At 37.0% G+C, this 18,635-nt stretch overlaps 2 protein-coding genes across 2 annotated transcripts; both read left to right on the top strand.

Annotated features, from left to right (window-relative positions):
- The first annotated feature begins 809 nt into the window (after positions 1 to 809).
- Positions 810 to 15,396, top strand: LOC135692914 (uncharacterized). Its single transcript, XM_065211255.2, has 21 exons — positions 810 to 1,164; positions 1,605 to 1,833; positions 2,996 to 3,237; positions 3,700 to 3,788; positions 4,094 to 4,409; positions 4,744 to 5,053; positions 5,898 to 6,172; positions 6,986 to 7,204; positions 7,633 to 7,763; positions 8,442 to 8,602; positions 9,135 to 9,180; positions 9,528 to 9,624; positions 10,197 to 10,384; positions 10,919 to 11,036; positions 11,470 to 11,672; positions 11,883 to 12,035; positions 12,364 to 12,576; positions 12,832 to 12,884; positions 13,072 to 13,272; positions 14,343 to 14,693; positions 15,100 to 15,396. Exons 1-21 carry the CDS (start codon positions 1,083 to 1,085, stop codon positions 15,200 to 15,202), a joined length of 3,780 nt encoding a protein of 1,259 aa, XP_065067327.2. The 5' UTR covers positions 810 to 1,082; the 3' UTR covers positions 15,203 to 15,396.
- A 150-nt stretch (positions 15,397 to 15,546) lies between these two features.
- On the top strand, positions 15,547 to 18,136 carry LOC135692917 (uncharacterized). Its single transcript, XM_065211259.2, has one exon. It carries the CDS (start codon positions 16,658 to 16,660, stop codon positions 18,134 to 18,136), a length of 1,479 nt encoding a protein of 492 aa, XP_065067331.2. The 5' UTR covers positions 15,547 to 16,657.
- The last annotated feature ends 499 nt before the right edge of the window (positions 18,137 to 18,635 follow it).

Genomic DNA, 18,635 nt, shown 5'->3' with positions numbered 1-18,635 from the left:
AGAGAGTTGGTGTCTTACGCAAATCTACAATAAGTTAATGCCACACATCCAGTGAATCAGCTTAGTTTAGTAAAATTGCGTTTAAACACAAAAAGCGTGGTCACCAAAGTTTCCCCTGCTAGGGTAGGTGCTCCCGCCTTTGCCCATTGCTTTCACTCCTTTTTTGGAAGAAAATTGTTTGTAAAAATATCCAGACTCGGAATCATCCAATTTTGAAGAACATAGCTCAGCCTCGACTCGCATGGCTGTGTCTCATTTTCCTGCAGTTGCGAATTTTGTCATATTTTAAGAATATATTCAGGTTCAAATGATTTAATTTATAGTATTCACATTAAAGAAGAACTTACCAATTTGGCTACTCTTCTGCACCCTTGATTCTTTTAACTATCCATGTTTGTGTGAATGGAATCTAAAACTCAAAGGCACAAGGTTGCGGGGAAACTACAATGCCTGCCAAGAGAACTTGGAACACCCAGCAATTCACGCTGCATTTGATATCTTTCATTCCTTTCATGAAAAAAACATTACTACTTCCGACCCCTTCCCCCTGAAACAATGTTGATGATTTAGAGAAATATCATAAAAGAAGCGCAAAAGAAAGTGCTTCCTAAAATCCTAACCCGTTTGAAAGTAAACCAACATTGTTTTGTAGGGGAGAGGGGGATGATTGATTTTGTCCTTGGAAATTGATGTCAGTGTTCCAAGACTTTTGGCAGGCATTGACATTGTAGATCAGACTTTGTCAGTGCGCAGGACACGATTCTTGGCCTCTATGGCTACCCTGTTGATTGCTCAATTTTGTCGTCATGACAACGGCAGGAAAATGGCTACACAACAGGAGAATACCAAGTGCAGAATCAAATCCACTGATTTGACAAAATTATCTTAAGGCAGAGGACTGTAAAACCAACTGATTGAGGACAGATCTTTTTTAATATTGATTTTATGAGTTAATTTGCAAATTAAAATGCTTTTAGTTCGGTGTTTTTCATCAAATTCGACGTAGAAATTGTGAAAGTGGCCTGGCCTAGGAGAAGCAAGCCCCTGGCTCGTAAACGGATCACGAGCTTGTAGTATTGAAAATGGGAAAGCGAAAAGTTACTAAAGAAGAAGGAGAGCATGAAGTTAACATTACTGTAACAATCGCTAAAGCCTCTGAAATTGGTAAATTTTTATAACCTCATTTTTATCTTATAAATTCGATGATATGATGTAGAAGATGTTTTGTCCAGGGTGTATCACTCCGATAATTGGTTAAAGTTGGATGTACAGAATTATTTATGGAAGCTAAGAAGTTTATAGGAAGTGTAGCAGGATCAAAATAGCATGCTGACAAATATGAACAACCAATCAAAGATAATGCTTTTGTTATTTGCTATCCTCTAAATAAAACTACCTATTATAGTTAGAACATTTTACTTCAGGGGCTAGATTTCTGCTATTTGTTAGCATAGAAGGCTAGTTAATATCTCTTACATTGACATAACAAAATATACAACTTGAATACAGTATTCACTTTGAATAAGATGAAACAGGTTTAACTTAAATGTTAAACACCATGATTTTAACTTAACTACATATTTCAGTCAATATTTTACTCACAGACTATGACTTGATGACTAGTAGCCTGAAGAAGAAGGGAAAATCTATTGAAGCACCAAAAGCTCAGACATATTTTCATTGCACATACAAATTGCTACCAGATGACAAAGAGAGTGTCAAGACTGATGTTGTGACTTATGGTTTTGCTGCAAAACTTTATACAGAAAGTGATTCAAGAGTTTTGAGAACGTGGGTGGATGGAGGTAAAACTTGGGTAGCTTGGACAAACAGGTAACTGCATTTAATTCTGAAAATGAGACTATTTGGAATATAAACTCAATTTAATGTTATTTGTAAAATCATCTCAGCACTTTATATGTTGGTTTTTGCAATTGATTCATAAATTGACAATGTAGGTCAACTTTAAAAAAGGGCCATCAATTGCAAAATCTGTCAAACTAGATAAGTTAGGACTATCCACTAGTTGTTTAAACTAATTCCCATCAGATACAGTTCATGATTAGAATAGCAATACAAGGCAATTTCTTTATTTGTGATTTTGAAAGTGAATGGACTGAATTTAGTGTCAGGTAACATGCCACGTAATATGCAAGTGAACCAGAGAATCAGCAATGTTTGAGTCAAAACATATTGAAAATCAAGACAGTATTAGCCAGCTCATTTTAATCCTGCTACATCCTTTCCATAGACTAGTGGTGCTGCAAATCTCAATATTATAAATGTTGTGATTCATTGTGAGTTTTGCACAGTGGCGGCACCAGCTACTGCAGAGTGGGAGGGTAATGGGCATGACCAGTGAGGCCACGCCTTTTTGCCTTGTTGCAGTGCTTTGTGCCAGGTGAATTTTCCTTAGGCATTAATATGATTTACCCCTCCCTACCTTATACTTTTTTAATCAATTTCAAGAAGAAATTTGTGAACCCTGTTTTGACGAAAATGGTAGAGTTTTTACCCCCCCCCCATACCCCGCTTGGTGCCACCACTGGTTTTGCAGCAATCATTCTTCAAGGGACTCGAACAAGACAAAATAACATGGAAACATTACATACTCTCCATGTGCTTTTCAATGTATAATATCACACTATGGAACAAAGCATGAAATTTTGCAAGTTTTTCCCAAATTTTTTTGAAGACTTTGCTTGAAATGCAAGCATCTTCTTTTGAAAAGATTCATTTTCAGAATGCAAGAAATTTGAGAGTTACAAAAGAAAAAACAAATAAATGCGTCATTATTAAAAGAAACACAATATTTCGTTGGAGACAATTTAAAATTCCCCTGTAACTTCCAAGAAAGCTTTTAATAGCAACTGCCCCTTATGATTGTGCATCTTCTTTTATTCGCATGTCATTTAGTATACACATTGCATATGTCAAGCACAAACGGTTTTGCAAATGAAGAAGACGTCTGAGATGATTTTTTGTTTCTTTCCAGTCACAAAATCAAAGTAACTAAAGATGTTTTATTGAAAATGTTCAATCATTCATTGGAGTTGAAGATTTGGGATTCAAAAGAGAGGGTTTCACCCAGAGCGAGGTTTGACCGACCAAAAGCATTCAAACTACCGCAGCTTCGAGCCGATGAGGAATTCGATATCGAAAATATTAAAAAACTTCTACGAAAACACGGGGTTTCTCAGAAAGAGGCTGCTCAGATAACCCAATCAATAAACCCAGGTAAAACCATCTATCGTTCGTTTTTCTCGAAGATCAGGTCCTAGCAGGCAACTTTTTTACCATTTGCCCCGAGGAAGCTGGACTTATTTGCAAGGAAGGGATTTCAGAAGCGTATTTTTTTCTGTAATGTATACAGAGATAGAAGAAGCTGTATAAATTACTTGAAATTCTCCGAAAGGTATTTTCAATTAAACCCTTTTGGTGAATTATAATTTGGAATTGGAAATGTAACCTCACAAAATAATGATTTCCTCGAATCTTTAAGGCTTGATTTCTCAATCTATTGTCACAATTATATGGTGCCTTTTCTGGAAATCCCTCCGTAACTTCCTCTGGTTTCTTTTTATCTTGATTGACGCAAGTTTTTTATTTTCGTTTTACGATGATGTTTCAATGATGTAAATTGTTTGTGAAATTATCTCTTTTCTCCACATGATAAGCTTTCCCTTTTTATTTTCGCAGATAAGCAAGCCGAGGCGATGGAACCAAAAGATTCAACCCATGGCATGAAAACAAGGACTGAAGGAATGTACCCAAACGCAAAATCAAAAGTAAGCAATCTGCTTTGCAATTTGCCAAAATATGGTTTTCGTAGCGGCAAATTTCTTCAATAATAAAAGTTGCACACTAAGTTCATTTCAAAATGATGGCACTCGAGTTCTCGCATCGTGATGAGCAATATGGTAATTTGTAGCTCAAACTGAGTCTCTCCTTGAGTTTTTGTTGAAAGCGACCCCCCCCCCTCCCGAAAACTTCATAAGTTAACAAGATTAGTCATTTTATTCAATGTTATGCATTATATTTTTAAGCATCTCCTTCGTGTTTATTCACGAAAATTGCTTCATCTTCATTTCAGGTAAGGCCCACTTCGAAGGCTACAGATTTCTCAACCAGTCACCACATGAAAACAGACATTTTGCAAGAAAAACCTGGGGACAGAAATTTAGGGGGCTTTGAAGAGTCCCCTGATACCCCAACTGCAGATTCTAATAGTGTTTTGAAAGTCAAAGTATATTTGAATGACGACAAGGAGCCACAGATGGGGAATCTAATGAAGCTTGCATCGGTAGGAATTAAAGAAGAGAAGGATGACGACGAGGAACTGGATAATATTGACTTGGTAATGGCAAGAAAGACAGTGAGCAATCTAGGCAAGAGAAGTTCATCGACAGGTAAGGGAAAACCACAATGATGTCTTGTAAGGGAAAACCACAATGATGTCTTGTAAGGGAAAACCACAATGGCGTCTTGTAAGGGAAAACCACAATGGCGTCTTGTAAGGGAAAACCACAATGATGTCTTGTAGGGAGTACACTCTTCTTTTACAAGAACGATTTTATAGGAACAGGAGCCTCAAAATTTTATAAGAACAAGCTGAGCCTGATCTTCTGTATAATGTAATTTTGAACAATGTTTCATCTCATAAAGGAGGAGTTTTTGCAAATTGAAGATTTCTGTAAAGATGTCAGATCTATGGAATGCTAACTGTTTGTTTTTGTCTGGTAGGAAGAAGCTCAAAGTCAAAATCAGCTGCAGCCACAGACAAAAAAGCTGAAGCAAGAGCTGCCCACATCAAGGCGCACGGCCTAACCTCCGTTTCAGTGAAGTTGTCTTCATTCTTTACCGGCGTCTCTTTGATAAATGGCAGGCTTGAATCCCCTATTGGCACTGTGGAGGATCTTGTTATTACCTTATCTGTGGACCAGCCACTCTTATCAGAACCGCAAAGGAAAGCGTTAAATCCATTGATAATTCGCATCTTGTCTGCAAACAACATGCCATCACAACCGGTGTCTTACAATCATTTACGCAAAAGGTTAGTGGGATCAGTACCATTCTCGGGATCTGTACCGCTCTCGAAAGTTCTAAAGTGAATTTGTGTAGAATGTACGTTGACAAGCCAAGAAATAGAAACACTACACATATGTCTAACACCTTTTTTTGAAAGAATCGTCAGCCCCTAAACATTTGTTGGTAGTCAATCAGTTCAGTTGGGCCCCGGTTCTTTGCAGAAAGGGACATAAACGTAGGCATCATAATTCATGCAGATTTCTTTCTTCTGTTATGAATATGTTACAAAAGTCTGGAATGGACTCAGACACTCTTCCATATGTTCATAATCTGAGGATTTAAGCTAGTGGTAGACCAAAAGAGCTTTTTGATTACGTCTTTGAAGCTCTTGGATGTTCCAATCAGAGCTGAGATTGTAACACGATACAGCATCTTTTTCTTCGTTCTTCTGCATGTAATATGCTATGATTTTTCTTTCATACTTTCATATTTTCATGCTATGTTTTCAAGCATAGCGTTTTTCATTGGTTTGGTTTAGAGACTTTTCATCATTGGCCAAATGTGTATACAAAGTGGCCTGTCGATTTACGAATGTTTGCCACTGATAAGAAAAGTATCTTTCATTGATCTTTTGGGATTTTGTCTATTCCTGTCTTTCATATTTTTTGTCATTGCATCTTTTTTTCTATCATGTCTTTTTAAGATATTTTAGCCAAGTTAACCGTAACAATTTCCCGTCACATTCAAACATGCATTCGTTTTTCATAATTGACAAGGGACCATGTTCATTGTTGCCTTCTATGCATTCCTAAGATCTTATTGATTTGCATCTAAGACTTCATTTAACTGACATTTTTATATTTTCACAGGTGTTTGCCGCCATACATTTCTTACAGTTTTCACGATCAACCGTTGCACAAAAGTCGTGGCTGTGTTCATGCTTCAAAAATCGAATTCGACGACGTTTATGTTGTCCTCTTGGGTATTCAAGAAAAAGAGAAGCTTTTGGAGTATCTAAGAGGTCCGGGTCTCCAAATCGAGGTTCATGACCGCGATCGAGATACTAGCCAGAAGAACGATGTTCCGACGATATTTGGGCAACATGAAGATGACAACATGATCAACAAAGCCAGTTTTGTTACTGGTAAGACCTCGCTAATATGAAGATGTACCTTCTCCGTCCATTCTCTTGTTCCTGAAATTATTTCTTATTGTTTGTTAGAATCTTTGGAATTTTGATTTTCACTTTGCATCAACATTTTTTCTAAGCGCTAATGCACTATCGTGAGGTCTGGATACAGATAAGCGTCCAAGAGGTACGCTAGTGCATTATCTGTTTCAAAGGTTTCTGCTTGTTTAAGGGGAACTAGAATTTAGTACCAGTCAGGTCGTGTAACATAAAGCAAAGTTGCTAATGATACAAGTTCATTTGCAGAGTACATTATTGACTGTTGTTAGGTAAATACCTGTGTTCTTAGATTCATTGCGCATCCTTGCCGGCTTGTGCATCCAACTGTCTGAGCTTACCTTTTCGCCAATTGAAGGATAAATAGGCCATTAGCACTACTCATTCTGCTTTGGTCAAACATTTCTGCAATTGCAACGCAAGTTTCATCTCTTCTGCAATTTCAACGCAAGTTTTGCAAGTTTAGAAGATTTCTTCTTTAGAAGAGCCCCCTCAAAACATGGTAATGCTAGACCAAAAGAAAATAAGATAGCATCTGATGTAAAAATACAAATCTTTGTGATAATATATGCTTTTTTATGTTTATTTTCGAACTTGCCCTTCTAAAGCCAGACGAAATACCCCCTCGTTTAGCCCCAATCAAATGTTTTCATATTGTAAATATTTCCCTGGATGAGCATCTCTCAAATTGTCATAGACAAAGCGTGAACTTGTAGCTTCAGCCTATTAATGTTTCCCAGTTTTGTTATTATTATTTGAACCTTGCTTCAGGGCGACGGACTGACCACAATCCATTCACCCAAAAAGACAAAGTGTGGGATCCTTATGGCATTGCAACATTCAACCTCTCCGATTTTCTCCTTGGTGAAAAGATTATCGAAGGATTCGTGCCCATACGATGCTGCAAAATTCCAGATGTTATTGACGGGCGCGGAATTGGCAATAATTCCGAGAAAGTTGTCGGGACACCCGGAAGTGTTGATGGCCCTAGTATGTGTTTTCTAAGCCTGAAAATTTCAAAATTTGATTGATGATTTTTGCAACTAGGAGATTGTGATGTCAAATTTTCTAATGTGGAACTAAGATAAATTGTCTCATAAGAAGACGTTTTTGTATCATCTGTTAAGATCATATTTCGTTTTTTGTATCAATTGTAATCCAAAGTACACAGGGAACCTTTTTGAAATCTAATGAGACTTTAATATTGCATCTAATGAGTCTAACGAGCTTTCAAACAAAGAATCATACTGATGAAAAGAAACAAAATAAGAACTGTTTGCCTTACCAACATATATTGTTTGGTAATTGGCAATTGTCCTTGGTACCGAAGATCCTTAAAGTCATTTTTGTTTGCTTGTATTGTTGCTTTCTGCTCATCTGACACTGGCTAGCTCCAAGATATCTGAACTCTTTTACAGACGAAATGCCTATGCCTGTTGCAAACTACATCGAAGCTGGAAGTGAGCTGAAAGCTAAAATTGAACTAGCTTACCCTCTCAAAACCATTCAAGATATTCAGCTAAAGAGAACAGTCGCAGAACCAATGGAGGTTGTTCTTCTACCCATGTCTTTGCATATTGTCATTTTCTATCCGCGTATTTAAGTGTCTCAGTCTAATCTTTTCATCTTAACAATAAATGGCCACTGTAGTCCTCTGGGTACGTTCCTGTCAGTGGCATAGGTTGGGTCCTTACGTCGGGGGTGAAAATAAGAAGAATAATAGAAAGTGAAAAAGAGGCTCAATAGGCCAGCCCCACTTCAAGTAAACAAGAGCTATCGTGTTTGAGCCTTGTTTCAAGAAGGATCACTCCAATTTATACTGCTGAACCTCCCACAGTAATATTTCAAGCCAATGAAATATCAAAATAGAGATTCTGTGACATTGCTGTGAGAAGGAGTCATACCACTCTCTCGTCTACGACTTAGAAAAGTCACACGGGCACGGGCCATCCAAGTTGACCGTTTGGGTGGGTGAATCCCTCTTTCGTCTTTCCAGGTCTGTTACCACTATGAACGTCTTTTTCTCTTTAAAGGATTTATCCATTTCATTATTGCATTGTTACTATAAATATCAAGAAGGGGTTTATCGTCGCACCCTCAAATGAAATTTCGCGAACCAACTTTGCAACTAGTTATCGTAAATTTTCATATATTTTATTGATATCTGTCCTTGGTTTGCAGTAACCGAAAATGAAATGAAATCATCGTTTTTTTAATGCCCTTTTAGTGCCCGTTCTCAAGAATAGTTTACATTTTCGATTACCAAAGCAAAGATTTTCTGCAGAAGATTCAAAGTGAAGTAATGTCAATAAACGCAGAAACTTTGCAGTTAAAAGACTTTCCTCAACATGTAATCGAGGCTGCTTTATCAACCTACAAGCTCAGCGAGTAAGTATTGAAGTAGTTGTTGGTGTGTTGATGACGTAGATGTAGTCGCAGCTACCAATAAAGGTTGCTTGTGCAGTAGGAAAGAAAACCAGAGAAACCCGACTCTTGCTAGCACAATCAACCCCCCCCCCACCTCCTAACACCCATTTGGGAATACTGGCTTCGTCTCTGTTGTGTACTAATAGTCTCTTGTTACAGTGTCACCGAAACTCCGCATTGACGTAGATCTAACTTTTCTAAATATGTGGTAGCTATGAAAGGGAATAATGTGGTTTACAGATATGGCATGAAAATGTATTTTTAAAATGGTTTGCTTTTGAATTTGTACTGTAATGTTTTTAGCAATAAAATTCTGAACTTATGAAGGATGTATTTCTTATGACGTTTTAAAGATTCAGATAACAAAAGAACCCCTTTAAAGCTCCACAATGTATGTGAAAAGCAACTAGAGAGGGTGTTATGCGCGGTTTCAAAGATTTGTCTTTGAATTTTCTTAATCTTTGATAGTTCTTTGTTCATTTTCTCTTACAAGTGCGCAGAGAATAAGCAAGTCGCTGAACATAATCACTGGCTTCCAGGTACTTCTAGATTGCTTCTTTACAGAATATTCCCTAAATTGATTCACAAGAAACTTTAGAAGTTGAAAACCAGATTTGTTTTAACTAATCTCCCCCTCAATCATATGCTTCTGGTTAAAATATGCTCCAGTTACGTCTTGTAATGGAAGTTGACGTAATTGCACGTTGCATTCACACTTTGCAGTGGATGCCATCCTGGTGTATCCTGTTATGATGGGCCCCTTTACCCTTAAGAACCTACAAACGTATTCATGATGCATTCTTTTACTCAAAAATTCAAGGTTTGTTACTCAAATGCTCAACAATTCATTTCGATCTTATTTGTCATCATTGTCTCCGTTATGCAGATCATTGATGGAGTGCACCATATATTCGTGCTTGAAGGCCTTAGGGACCATGGCATCAAAACATTGTGGGAGAATTTGTCGCAATCACATTCAGACGGTGCGTTACGGACTTTGTCTTTCATTTAATAATACTCTGTTTGCCGGTTTATTATGTTTGCCCAGATATTTTATTGAATATCGTAAACATAATTCAAGATAAAGTTTTAGTTCGCTTCCACGAAGTACATTCACTTTATGCATTTGGCTTTAGTTTTGTAGAAGGAGGCAGACGTAGCTCTTTTTCCATAAGAAGGCTTATTCAATATGGAACGGTCTGCTGTGGTTTTAGAAAAGGAAATGTTTGTTAAAGTAAGGCCTGACAACATTGGCTTACCTTTCAAAATTTTGATTGAAGGACAAAACTGAAAAAAAGTCCATTCTCCAACCTTTTGTAAATAAAAACTCTTGAAACATGAAAGAGAAAAATTTCCGACAGGTCGATGCTAGGAGGCAACAGCCCTATACCCTTTCTTCCCCGACATATTTTTCATCTTATTTACCTTTAATTTCTTTGAAAATTTGGTTTTACATAAATTGTTTTGGCAACCTTCATATCATTTGATGACTTGGTGAATTGTTTTAGCAAGGTTTTGTATGAAAATTGACGTTGTTTTTTATATCAACTTACAGGAAGCAATGTATTGTCATTGTACAACACCGACATAACGTTTCAAGAACGAATATACGCATCGTTAGATGTTGATCTAACAAGAGTAAGGCTCCATCAACCACTGGGTGCCATTGTCAAACTGCCTCTCTTGTATGTCAGAGACATGATACCCCGGCTCTGTCTTGAGGCCGTTCTTAAACTTTATGACGTAAGTTAGAGATTCATGTCTCCTTTTATCTCAATGTTTGTTTAAGTTCTCTGCAGTATTTTTTCAGTACGGAGTATCTTTGCGAACAATTCATGATCAAAGGCCAAGCTATAATACTTTAGTATCATATCACTTAAAGTTCACTTCTAGCAAAACGAACTAGCCGCTAGTTATCAATCTTGGGAAACTAAATGAAGATAGTCATTATTCAAAACACCAGGGCAGTACACCCAGTTTGAAAGTCTAATTTGCAGCAGCTGGGTTCTGCAAATAGACGTTAAAATACTGAAGTGAAGATACAATTTTACATTTAGAGATAATCCGATTTTGAAAGTTCGAATTTCCCAACCAACCTCAAATCCCATTTCTTGAGGAAATAAATCTGTGGATTCTAGGCCCCAGGAATAATTTAAATGATGAAATTTTAATGAGTAATTCTGTTAAGGTTATCTCGCTCTCTTCATATATTCTGCCAAATATCCAGTCAGCTTTATCTGCCTATCTTTTTATCTTTACAATATTTTACATATCCAGCTGTTATCATGCCCGAGACTAAGGGATGCCATTCGCAATGATTTGTTTCCAAGTGATGCAATGATAGCATCTCTTAGCAGAGAGTTTGGAATTCCACTCACAGTTGAAGATCTTCAAGGTAAACTTGTCAATACCAACTTGTCTTATTCTCGAAGCATCCATGCACGTTGTCTTAATAAAATTACATTTGACTGTTGCTTGCCATTCTGAGCTCTCTCGTTATCTACATGTGAAGCTTTCATGTCAAAATTGTCAGTTTGTAATCTAAGCTAGCTTTTTCCTCTTCTCATAATAATAATCTTAACTGTTAAACTTAGCAAAAAAGTGTAGTTTAGTCATCTAAATAATTCTACCGGCCGCTTAAACTAATGCATTGCGATTGACATGCGAAAGAGAATTCTTTCCATAACAAATGCATTCAGATTATTTTCTATAGAAGCTATTTATAAATTATAAGGCAGTGTGACTGTTGTTAGTGCTATTCCTTTCTTGTGTCAATGTAAATTATTGAGTTAAAATTGATATATAACTGGCTGTGTGTCACTTCGTAGCATTTGCAATTACCGACAGACCAGACCCCCTGAATATGGAACCTCCCTCTTACGCTGGTGGACAGAGAACAACGATAGAGGAAAAGCCTTTTAAAACAAGTAGACCATGGACACCTTTGCAATTGAAGAATGAAACTTATGAGAGTGTTTTGAAAAGCAGAACAGAAGCAAAAACACGAAAAAATTTTCTATCAGAAAATATTGTATGTCTATTTGATTTTCTTTCAGAGTTGTCATTTATATGATAATAACTCGTTGCATTCTTGTTTTTTTTCATTATTTTATGCTATGAATAAAAGTTAAGTCTATTTTCACAGTTTCTAAAAAGTATTCTTAGATACACATTAGTGCAACCGCTGAAAATTTGTTCCATGTCAAGTTTACCAGCTCATACTTTTATGTGTTTATAACAGTCAAGCGTCCAGCAAGTCGAGCCAATCAAAAGAGAAAAGACCATCACGTGTGACCCAGCCTCTCTTGGTAATCTCGAAGCGCATAACTACAGTATTCAGTCTCTGAACACGTCAGAGATGGCTAAAAGAAAACTGCGCAGCCTCCTCGCAGCGGTAAAATTTGTCTCGGCTTCTTACGTATTTGTTGAGTGTAACATTTTTATCGCCTGTTGTTGTTGCCATTGCTGTTGTTAATGGCATCTAGTATCGACATTACACATGAATTATAAGAGATCCTTGCTAGTTTCTTACAAATGATAATTTTAAATCCAAACTCTCTCTCTTGTATCAGTGCTTTTAATTCTAAATCTAACGGCCTAAAGTTTGGTGGCTAAAGGTGGCTCGTTAGATGCGGGTATCCAGGCTTATTTATACCTTACCTAATATTTTCGGCTTTCTAGGCTTTAAAAATCTACATATTTTCAAGATTCTTTCTTTCCAGGATCCGGACTCAAGGTTTACCTACAGCCAGGAGTTTGGCGGCGCAACCGTGCTGCCTGACAACCTTGATGATGTGAGGAAAGAAGAGGTCGAATCTTCCAGGACAAAGTGGCGAACAGCAGATGGTTTTGTCTTTCCTGGTCGAAAAACATCACAGGAATCTAACAAACACCCAAGGCACCCCGATGGCGCCCGTCTTGATGAACTGAAAAAGGTTTCATTTTCATAACATACTTCTGGCCATTATACTGAATGTGATCCATCAAAATGAAAATGCATAAAACGTTTTCTAGTTGCTTTTCACGTAACCTCCGCTTAGTTAAAAAAATTCTGTTTATTGTTCTAGAAGTAAATTTTTAGCTTAATTTTATATGTAAATTCATTAACTTAAATAAACTTGTATTTGCCTGCTAAAGTTACTTTCCTTGGTAATTGGGGCCAGTTTTTATATTTGTTTTATTCATTCTAGCCCTGGCGAGAGAATATTCTCCATGCTAACAAACTGAAACCGACAGTAGATAGGTAAAAAAGTTTTACCGTTCCTTTGACTCTTGAATATGTTTTGATTTCTGTTTTGTTCAAAATATTCCAAAGACTTTAAAATCGTTTCAATTTAATGTGTACCTATAAATGTTAATTTGTCCTCTCCGTTGCTAGCAATGACATTGTGTATAAAACGATAGTATGATTTTGCTATTTTTTTGTAAAGGATGAAGTTTTCATGGGAAGAAAGAAAATGCGATTTCGATATTCTTAAGAAGCCAAAGGAGTTTTTCGGCAAAGCACCCCCGATAACAATTCATTTAGCCGGTGATACGCTGAAAGGAGAACAGAAACTAGCCAGTAAGGAGGAGCAGAAAACATGGGAGCGTTCATTGGTGGTTGATGACATGTTTATTAAGATGCACAGGTAAAGCGAATATCAATATGTGCGTGTCTTTAATAATTTGCAGGGATTCTCTCACAAATGCAAATCTTCTCCCTGGCAGGTAGAGGCAATACGTATACCCTTTGTAGAAAATAATTGACAGATTTCCTACAGATGTATGGTTTTGAACCACAAGAAAAAGGAAATTGGTCACCATACATGATCAACCACGCTGTGACTGCTACATATTTTAGATGCGTTTTTTGAAATGAGCTGAAAGCCATCAACCGAAACTAATACAGGTTGCGTGCAGTTTTATTACAGCGTTATCCATAGAGCGCCCAGGGTCTTGAAAAGGCTTGGTCATAAATTTCGTTATTTATTTATTCTAATTATACTGAAATGTTGTCTCGCCCGATATCAACCATTCGCGATCACGGATACAAGAAGAAGAAAGCTAGATGTGACTGGTCAAAACAAAGACACTAAAATAAGGCTCAAATGAGTGAAGCTTCGTCAACGAAATAATTGACTTCAGATGTCCTCCAAGGCTTTATTACCATGGTTTTGCTGCATAAATCTTTAATATCAATCTTGTTTTAATGGCAGTTTTTTAATTGGAAGCTAGTTTCTGCGCTTCGCCTTTTACATTATCTTACCATGCGGCATCGATGCCTTTTGGAAAAGCTTGCCTTTTATAACATATGTGCAATTATTGAATTTCTAGGGCACAATGCATAAATACGCAAATCGAAAATCTGCAGTTTTAGATTTTAATGAGCTACCAGATTTCCTTTATTCCTATTATCTGTAGATAATTTCAATGCCTGACAATTGATTTCTATAAAGTGCCGAACAAATTATTTATGTTTTTATTTTACTATTTTTGCCTCATCATTTTTATATATTTAAACAGTTTCATAAACCTATAGTATTCATTTATGTTGATGCAGTTGCTGCTACTCAATTGGAGACAAAAAGAACAATATTTTGTTTCATTTTTACTTTCTCCACTTTTACTTTTCTTTTAACTTGTTCCTCTTTTTACTTAAGTCAAAACAGCCATATTTCAATCACAGCTAGTTATTGTTAAACAACTCTTGCCATTTTAGGTGTGCCACTGAGACAGAACTGACTTCAAAAGGTTTCAAGTCTTCATCACAACTTGCGAGACTTGATGATATTCTGAAAAGTGAACCTAGAAAGTACGCTTTATCTGCTCCTGGATTGCGCCTCAAGAAAATCCCTGCATTGTCGGTCGTTCTTAACCCAACCGTCGACTCTTCATTGGGTTTTTACGAGCGATTAAAGCTTGACGCAGACAAACAGGCTGGTGACGAGAGAAACAGTGGCTATCATCCTGGGCCTTTTGATAGCAGAAGCTGGCTGCTTGACAAGAATAAGATACCAGTCTCTGATTATAATCACAGTTATTTTGAGAACATAAAAGGCGCTGATTTCAGGTAATACGAGTCATGATCACTACTGCCGCATTGTGCTGCTGGCACAAAGGTTCCTTTTGATGTATGGAAGAGGACGGTTCTGAGTTGCAGTTCTGAGTTTCACGCTTAATAAGATTATTAGGCAACTGCTAAGTTTCATCTATTTGTTACAAAATTTGTTTACGAGCGAGGGTTATTATGAAATTCAACGATATTAACTATGAGAGAACTTGTTTTTCCTAGCAAATCAACAGTATTTTCTCTATTTTTGCAAACGTCTTTGTTCAAAATTATTTATAACTTAGAAGTTAACTTTATTGATTTGAAACGCCTAATATATATTTAGCCCATATTTATTCTTTTGACCTGTTTTTCTTTCTAGATAATGTGCTTGAACTAATTCAAATTTAACTCATTCTAATTCTAGGCCATTCTATTCCTCGAGAGACGTCGTTTATAGAAGATCCATAAAGCCCTTATCAAAAGATGAAAGAACAATTATTACAGACAAGCCGACAGAAACTGTATAATGATAACAACGTATTCAATTATTCCCCATTCCTTTCTTTTCATTCATACAGAAAAGTGGAAATTTGGCAGAAATCTTCTGAGTGAAACTTTTCAAAAGGCTCACTCCGAACTTCAATTTACTGTATATTTTGTACATGTTTAATAATCTTTAATAATCAATGCTGGAATTTTTAAAAATAAAGAAATATACATATCTTTGGTATTTGTTTTTATATGATAACAACAACCTTGCGAGTGAATGCAAACTAATTAATATCAGTTGTTGGATGAAGTCAAGAAATAAAAATTTTCATACGCCATTTTGAAATAATTTTTTTTCAACTATCATTATTGTACTAGGAGTAGCGGAGGCTGTTGGAAACACTTCGGCTAATTCATGAAAAGCATATTTTCTATTTCAGTTTTTTTTATTAGTCATAAAGATTCTTCTAAACGATATTGCAGTTATTTTTTCTTAGGAACAGGATTCAATCCACTTTTGGATGTTTCTTCAATCAGCGAGATGTGAGCGTTCGAACATTCCGACTAACCATCCTTCCCAAAGCTCGACTTCTAAAAAATATTCACTGGCCTGGCGGTTGGGCATAAAAAAACAAATCCAGAAACAATAGGCCCATGTGTCCACTGTGCAGATTGAAAACACTGATCTTAAAAAAGACTGGACCGAGTTTTTCCTGCCCAGCGTTGATCTCATATTGCAGTGCCAATGTTACAATCTCGCCGTGTTGCTTGAGACTAGAGAGCAATCATTTTAGTTTAACCTGCTTTTTCATAGCAAAATTCAAAATAACCATTTTCCCGTGGTATTAGGTTCAGTGGAGGAGAATCAACTGTTCACTCGTTTTTCTAGGCCTGTTGCTTTTTAGATTATTCAAGAATTGAATGATTTATGCACAAGTAAAAGCGCAGCTAGGTGTGTGTACCGCTTTACCCACGGCAGCCCTAAGCTTTAGGCGGGAGAGTCCCCAACATGGAGAGACTCGATCACATCCTCGTGCAGATTTAGGAGAACAATAGGTTGTTCGATCCAGCCTTTCTAGAGGAAACAAAAATTGCTCTGTATAATATGTAGGATTTTATAGGCCCAGGTGGAAAATCTTCCCAAATCAATAATATGTTAAGAATAGTAAACAATCCATGGTTTGATTCGAAAACATTGAATGCAGCGGTCGCTTTAATAGCTTCCTCATTGTATGGTTGGTTGCGAAGTTCCTTTGTAGGTGATACTTTCTTCCCTTGTTTTCAGAGGAGAAGTTCGAAAAAAACAGGTGCTCTATTTGTAGAAGATAAGATCATGTGTAAGTTTGTATTTGGATGAAAAAGAAATGTGCAGCGATCAAATCCTTCTGTCTAGCAACTAAAAACTAGTTACCATGGATGCATGTTTGTCCTAATAACGATGAAAGAAGCATTGTTATAGCTAACATTATTAGGCAAAGAGAGTGGAGGACACAATGGCTTCGACCAAAACTGTGCTTGTAATTATTGCAATGATCCTGCTTCTCACTGGTCAGATACTCCTATACAGGGAAGCCAAAGAAACGAATTTAGTCATTTCTAAACTAGGGTCATTCATCGGCAGATGTAACTATACAAGCATAGATAAGTATCTATTCGACTGGAAAGCATTGATGAATCCGTGTAAATCTTCAATGTCATGGCTAAACGAAAGCTCGATAGTAACCAAAGATAAGTTTGGAACGAAGGCTAATATGACCAAGATAATCTATCGCCAGATCAATCGAGAAGGACAGTGTAGCACGGTGATCGTGCAGACATATTCAAGGAATGGGGAACCTAAGAACATTGGGGGTGATTCGTGGCGAGCTGTGTTGCGGGGAAAGGTGGTGCACTTTGCGTTTGTGTTTGATCGTATGGATGGCTCTTATGAGGTGCATTTTTGTCCATTTCAAAGTGGGACATATTCTCTGGAATTAACTCTTGAATTTTCTTTGTGTGATGGTGCTAGGGATCCACCGAGAGGTTGGTTTGAAAAGGGAGATATCCACGGCCATTTTCAAGAGCAAGGAGCTCTTGGAGTAAGCAGCTCTTTTGTTTTAGATCCCGCCGTCGCATTGCCGGTCGAGATTCCATCTGCTGCTGATATAGCAGCTCTTCCAAAGAAACGTCCAACTGAGTCACTGGAATTTGGTTGTCACCATTTTACAGATTTGAAGATACCTCAATGCAACATCATTTTCGATAAATTTGGTTACTGGTATGGTTTCAAGAAAAAGTACAAATGGGCAAGCGGTCATGTTGTTAATCAAAGCGAGAAGTCATTGCCGTTCAGACGCTATAACAAGCTATGGATATACGGGGACTCACTAGGGCATCGCTGGTGGAAGTCAGTGTCAGGCCAAATGTTATGCAAAAAATTGTTTAATTTATGCACGCATACGTTTACATACACTTATGAATTCAAGGAATATGATTATACCAAAGTCAAAATTGGAAAGGGTTTCAACGAAACTAGATTTTTCGCACCAATTCACTCAATTTTTAATGACTCTGAAATGAACAATAGAAGTGTTCTAGTGATCAACTTTGGCCTTCATTTGATTATCAGTTTGAACTTTTCGCAGTGTCAAAAAATCATTGATAGATTTGCTCAAATTGTAAGCGATCTAAAGACGAAAAGGAATCCTGCTTTAGTGCCATTAATTATTTGGAAAACGACAACATTTGCTCCATTAGAACAAGGCAAATTCCGAACTAAATCGCATTCTCGGTTCCTTACAAACCAAAGAATTCGACTTTTTAATGCTTATACGAACATGAGACTTTGTTCCGAGGGAATACCCATTTTTGATGTGTACCCGGTTACTGCCTCGTATCCGTTAGGTTCCATTGACGGTTTGCATTACCACGAACATGTGTCGAGTCCTGCAGAAGAGGCTTTGAAAGACTTTCTTGTCATCAACGCCGGATAACAATTGAGGCGAAACAGGCATGTTTTTGTAGTTTATTTCTTGACATATTTTGCATATATTTATCTCAATCCTTCAACTTTGCAAAGTTTCCAACACTGATGTTTCAGATTTGTCCTAATTGGCACCATCAACACCTAAAAGCTTCTATGGCATCGTTGAGCTAGAAACCCTTTTGCGTAGCACTCTTCATTCACGATTTTCCGCTGGTTCAAAGGAATTTTCAAAGAAGAAAACAACAGTATCTGATTTATATTTCGGACTGTGCATATTCTAATTCTTCCTTTACATGACTTACTACTTACACATAATCAAAAACCAATCCCAATGATGGATTCAAGTTACTTCGCGTTTGTAATTATCAAGATATTGAAATGAACTAACAACTAAGTTCGTGTTTAAAGTTGCAAATTTCTCAAACATAATATATCCGTGTGCGCAACTTTAAGAATATGTACACATCCTAGTCTTATTCATACGTTGCCCCTAGATTGTGGGGGAC

The sequence above is a fragment of the Rhopilema esculentum genome, chromosome 3 (genome assembly GCF_057945365.1).
Source record: "Rhopilema esculentum isolate cy_ngs chromosome 3, ASM5794536v1, whole genome shotgun sequence".
NCBI lineage: Eukaryota > Metazoa > Cnidaria > Scyphozoa > Rhizostomeae > Rhizostomatidae > Rhopilema > Rhopilema esculentum.
Note: the sequence above shows the minus strand (reverse complement) of the source record. Positions and strands in the feature narration are given on the sequence as shown.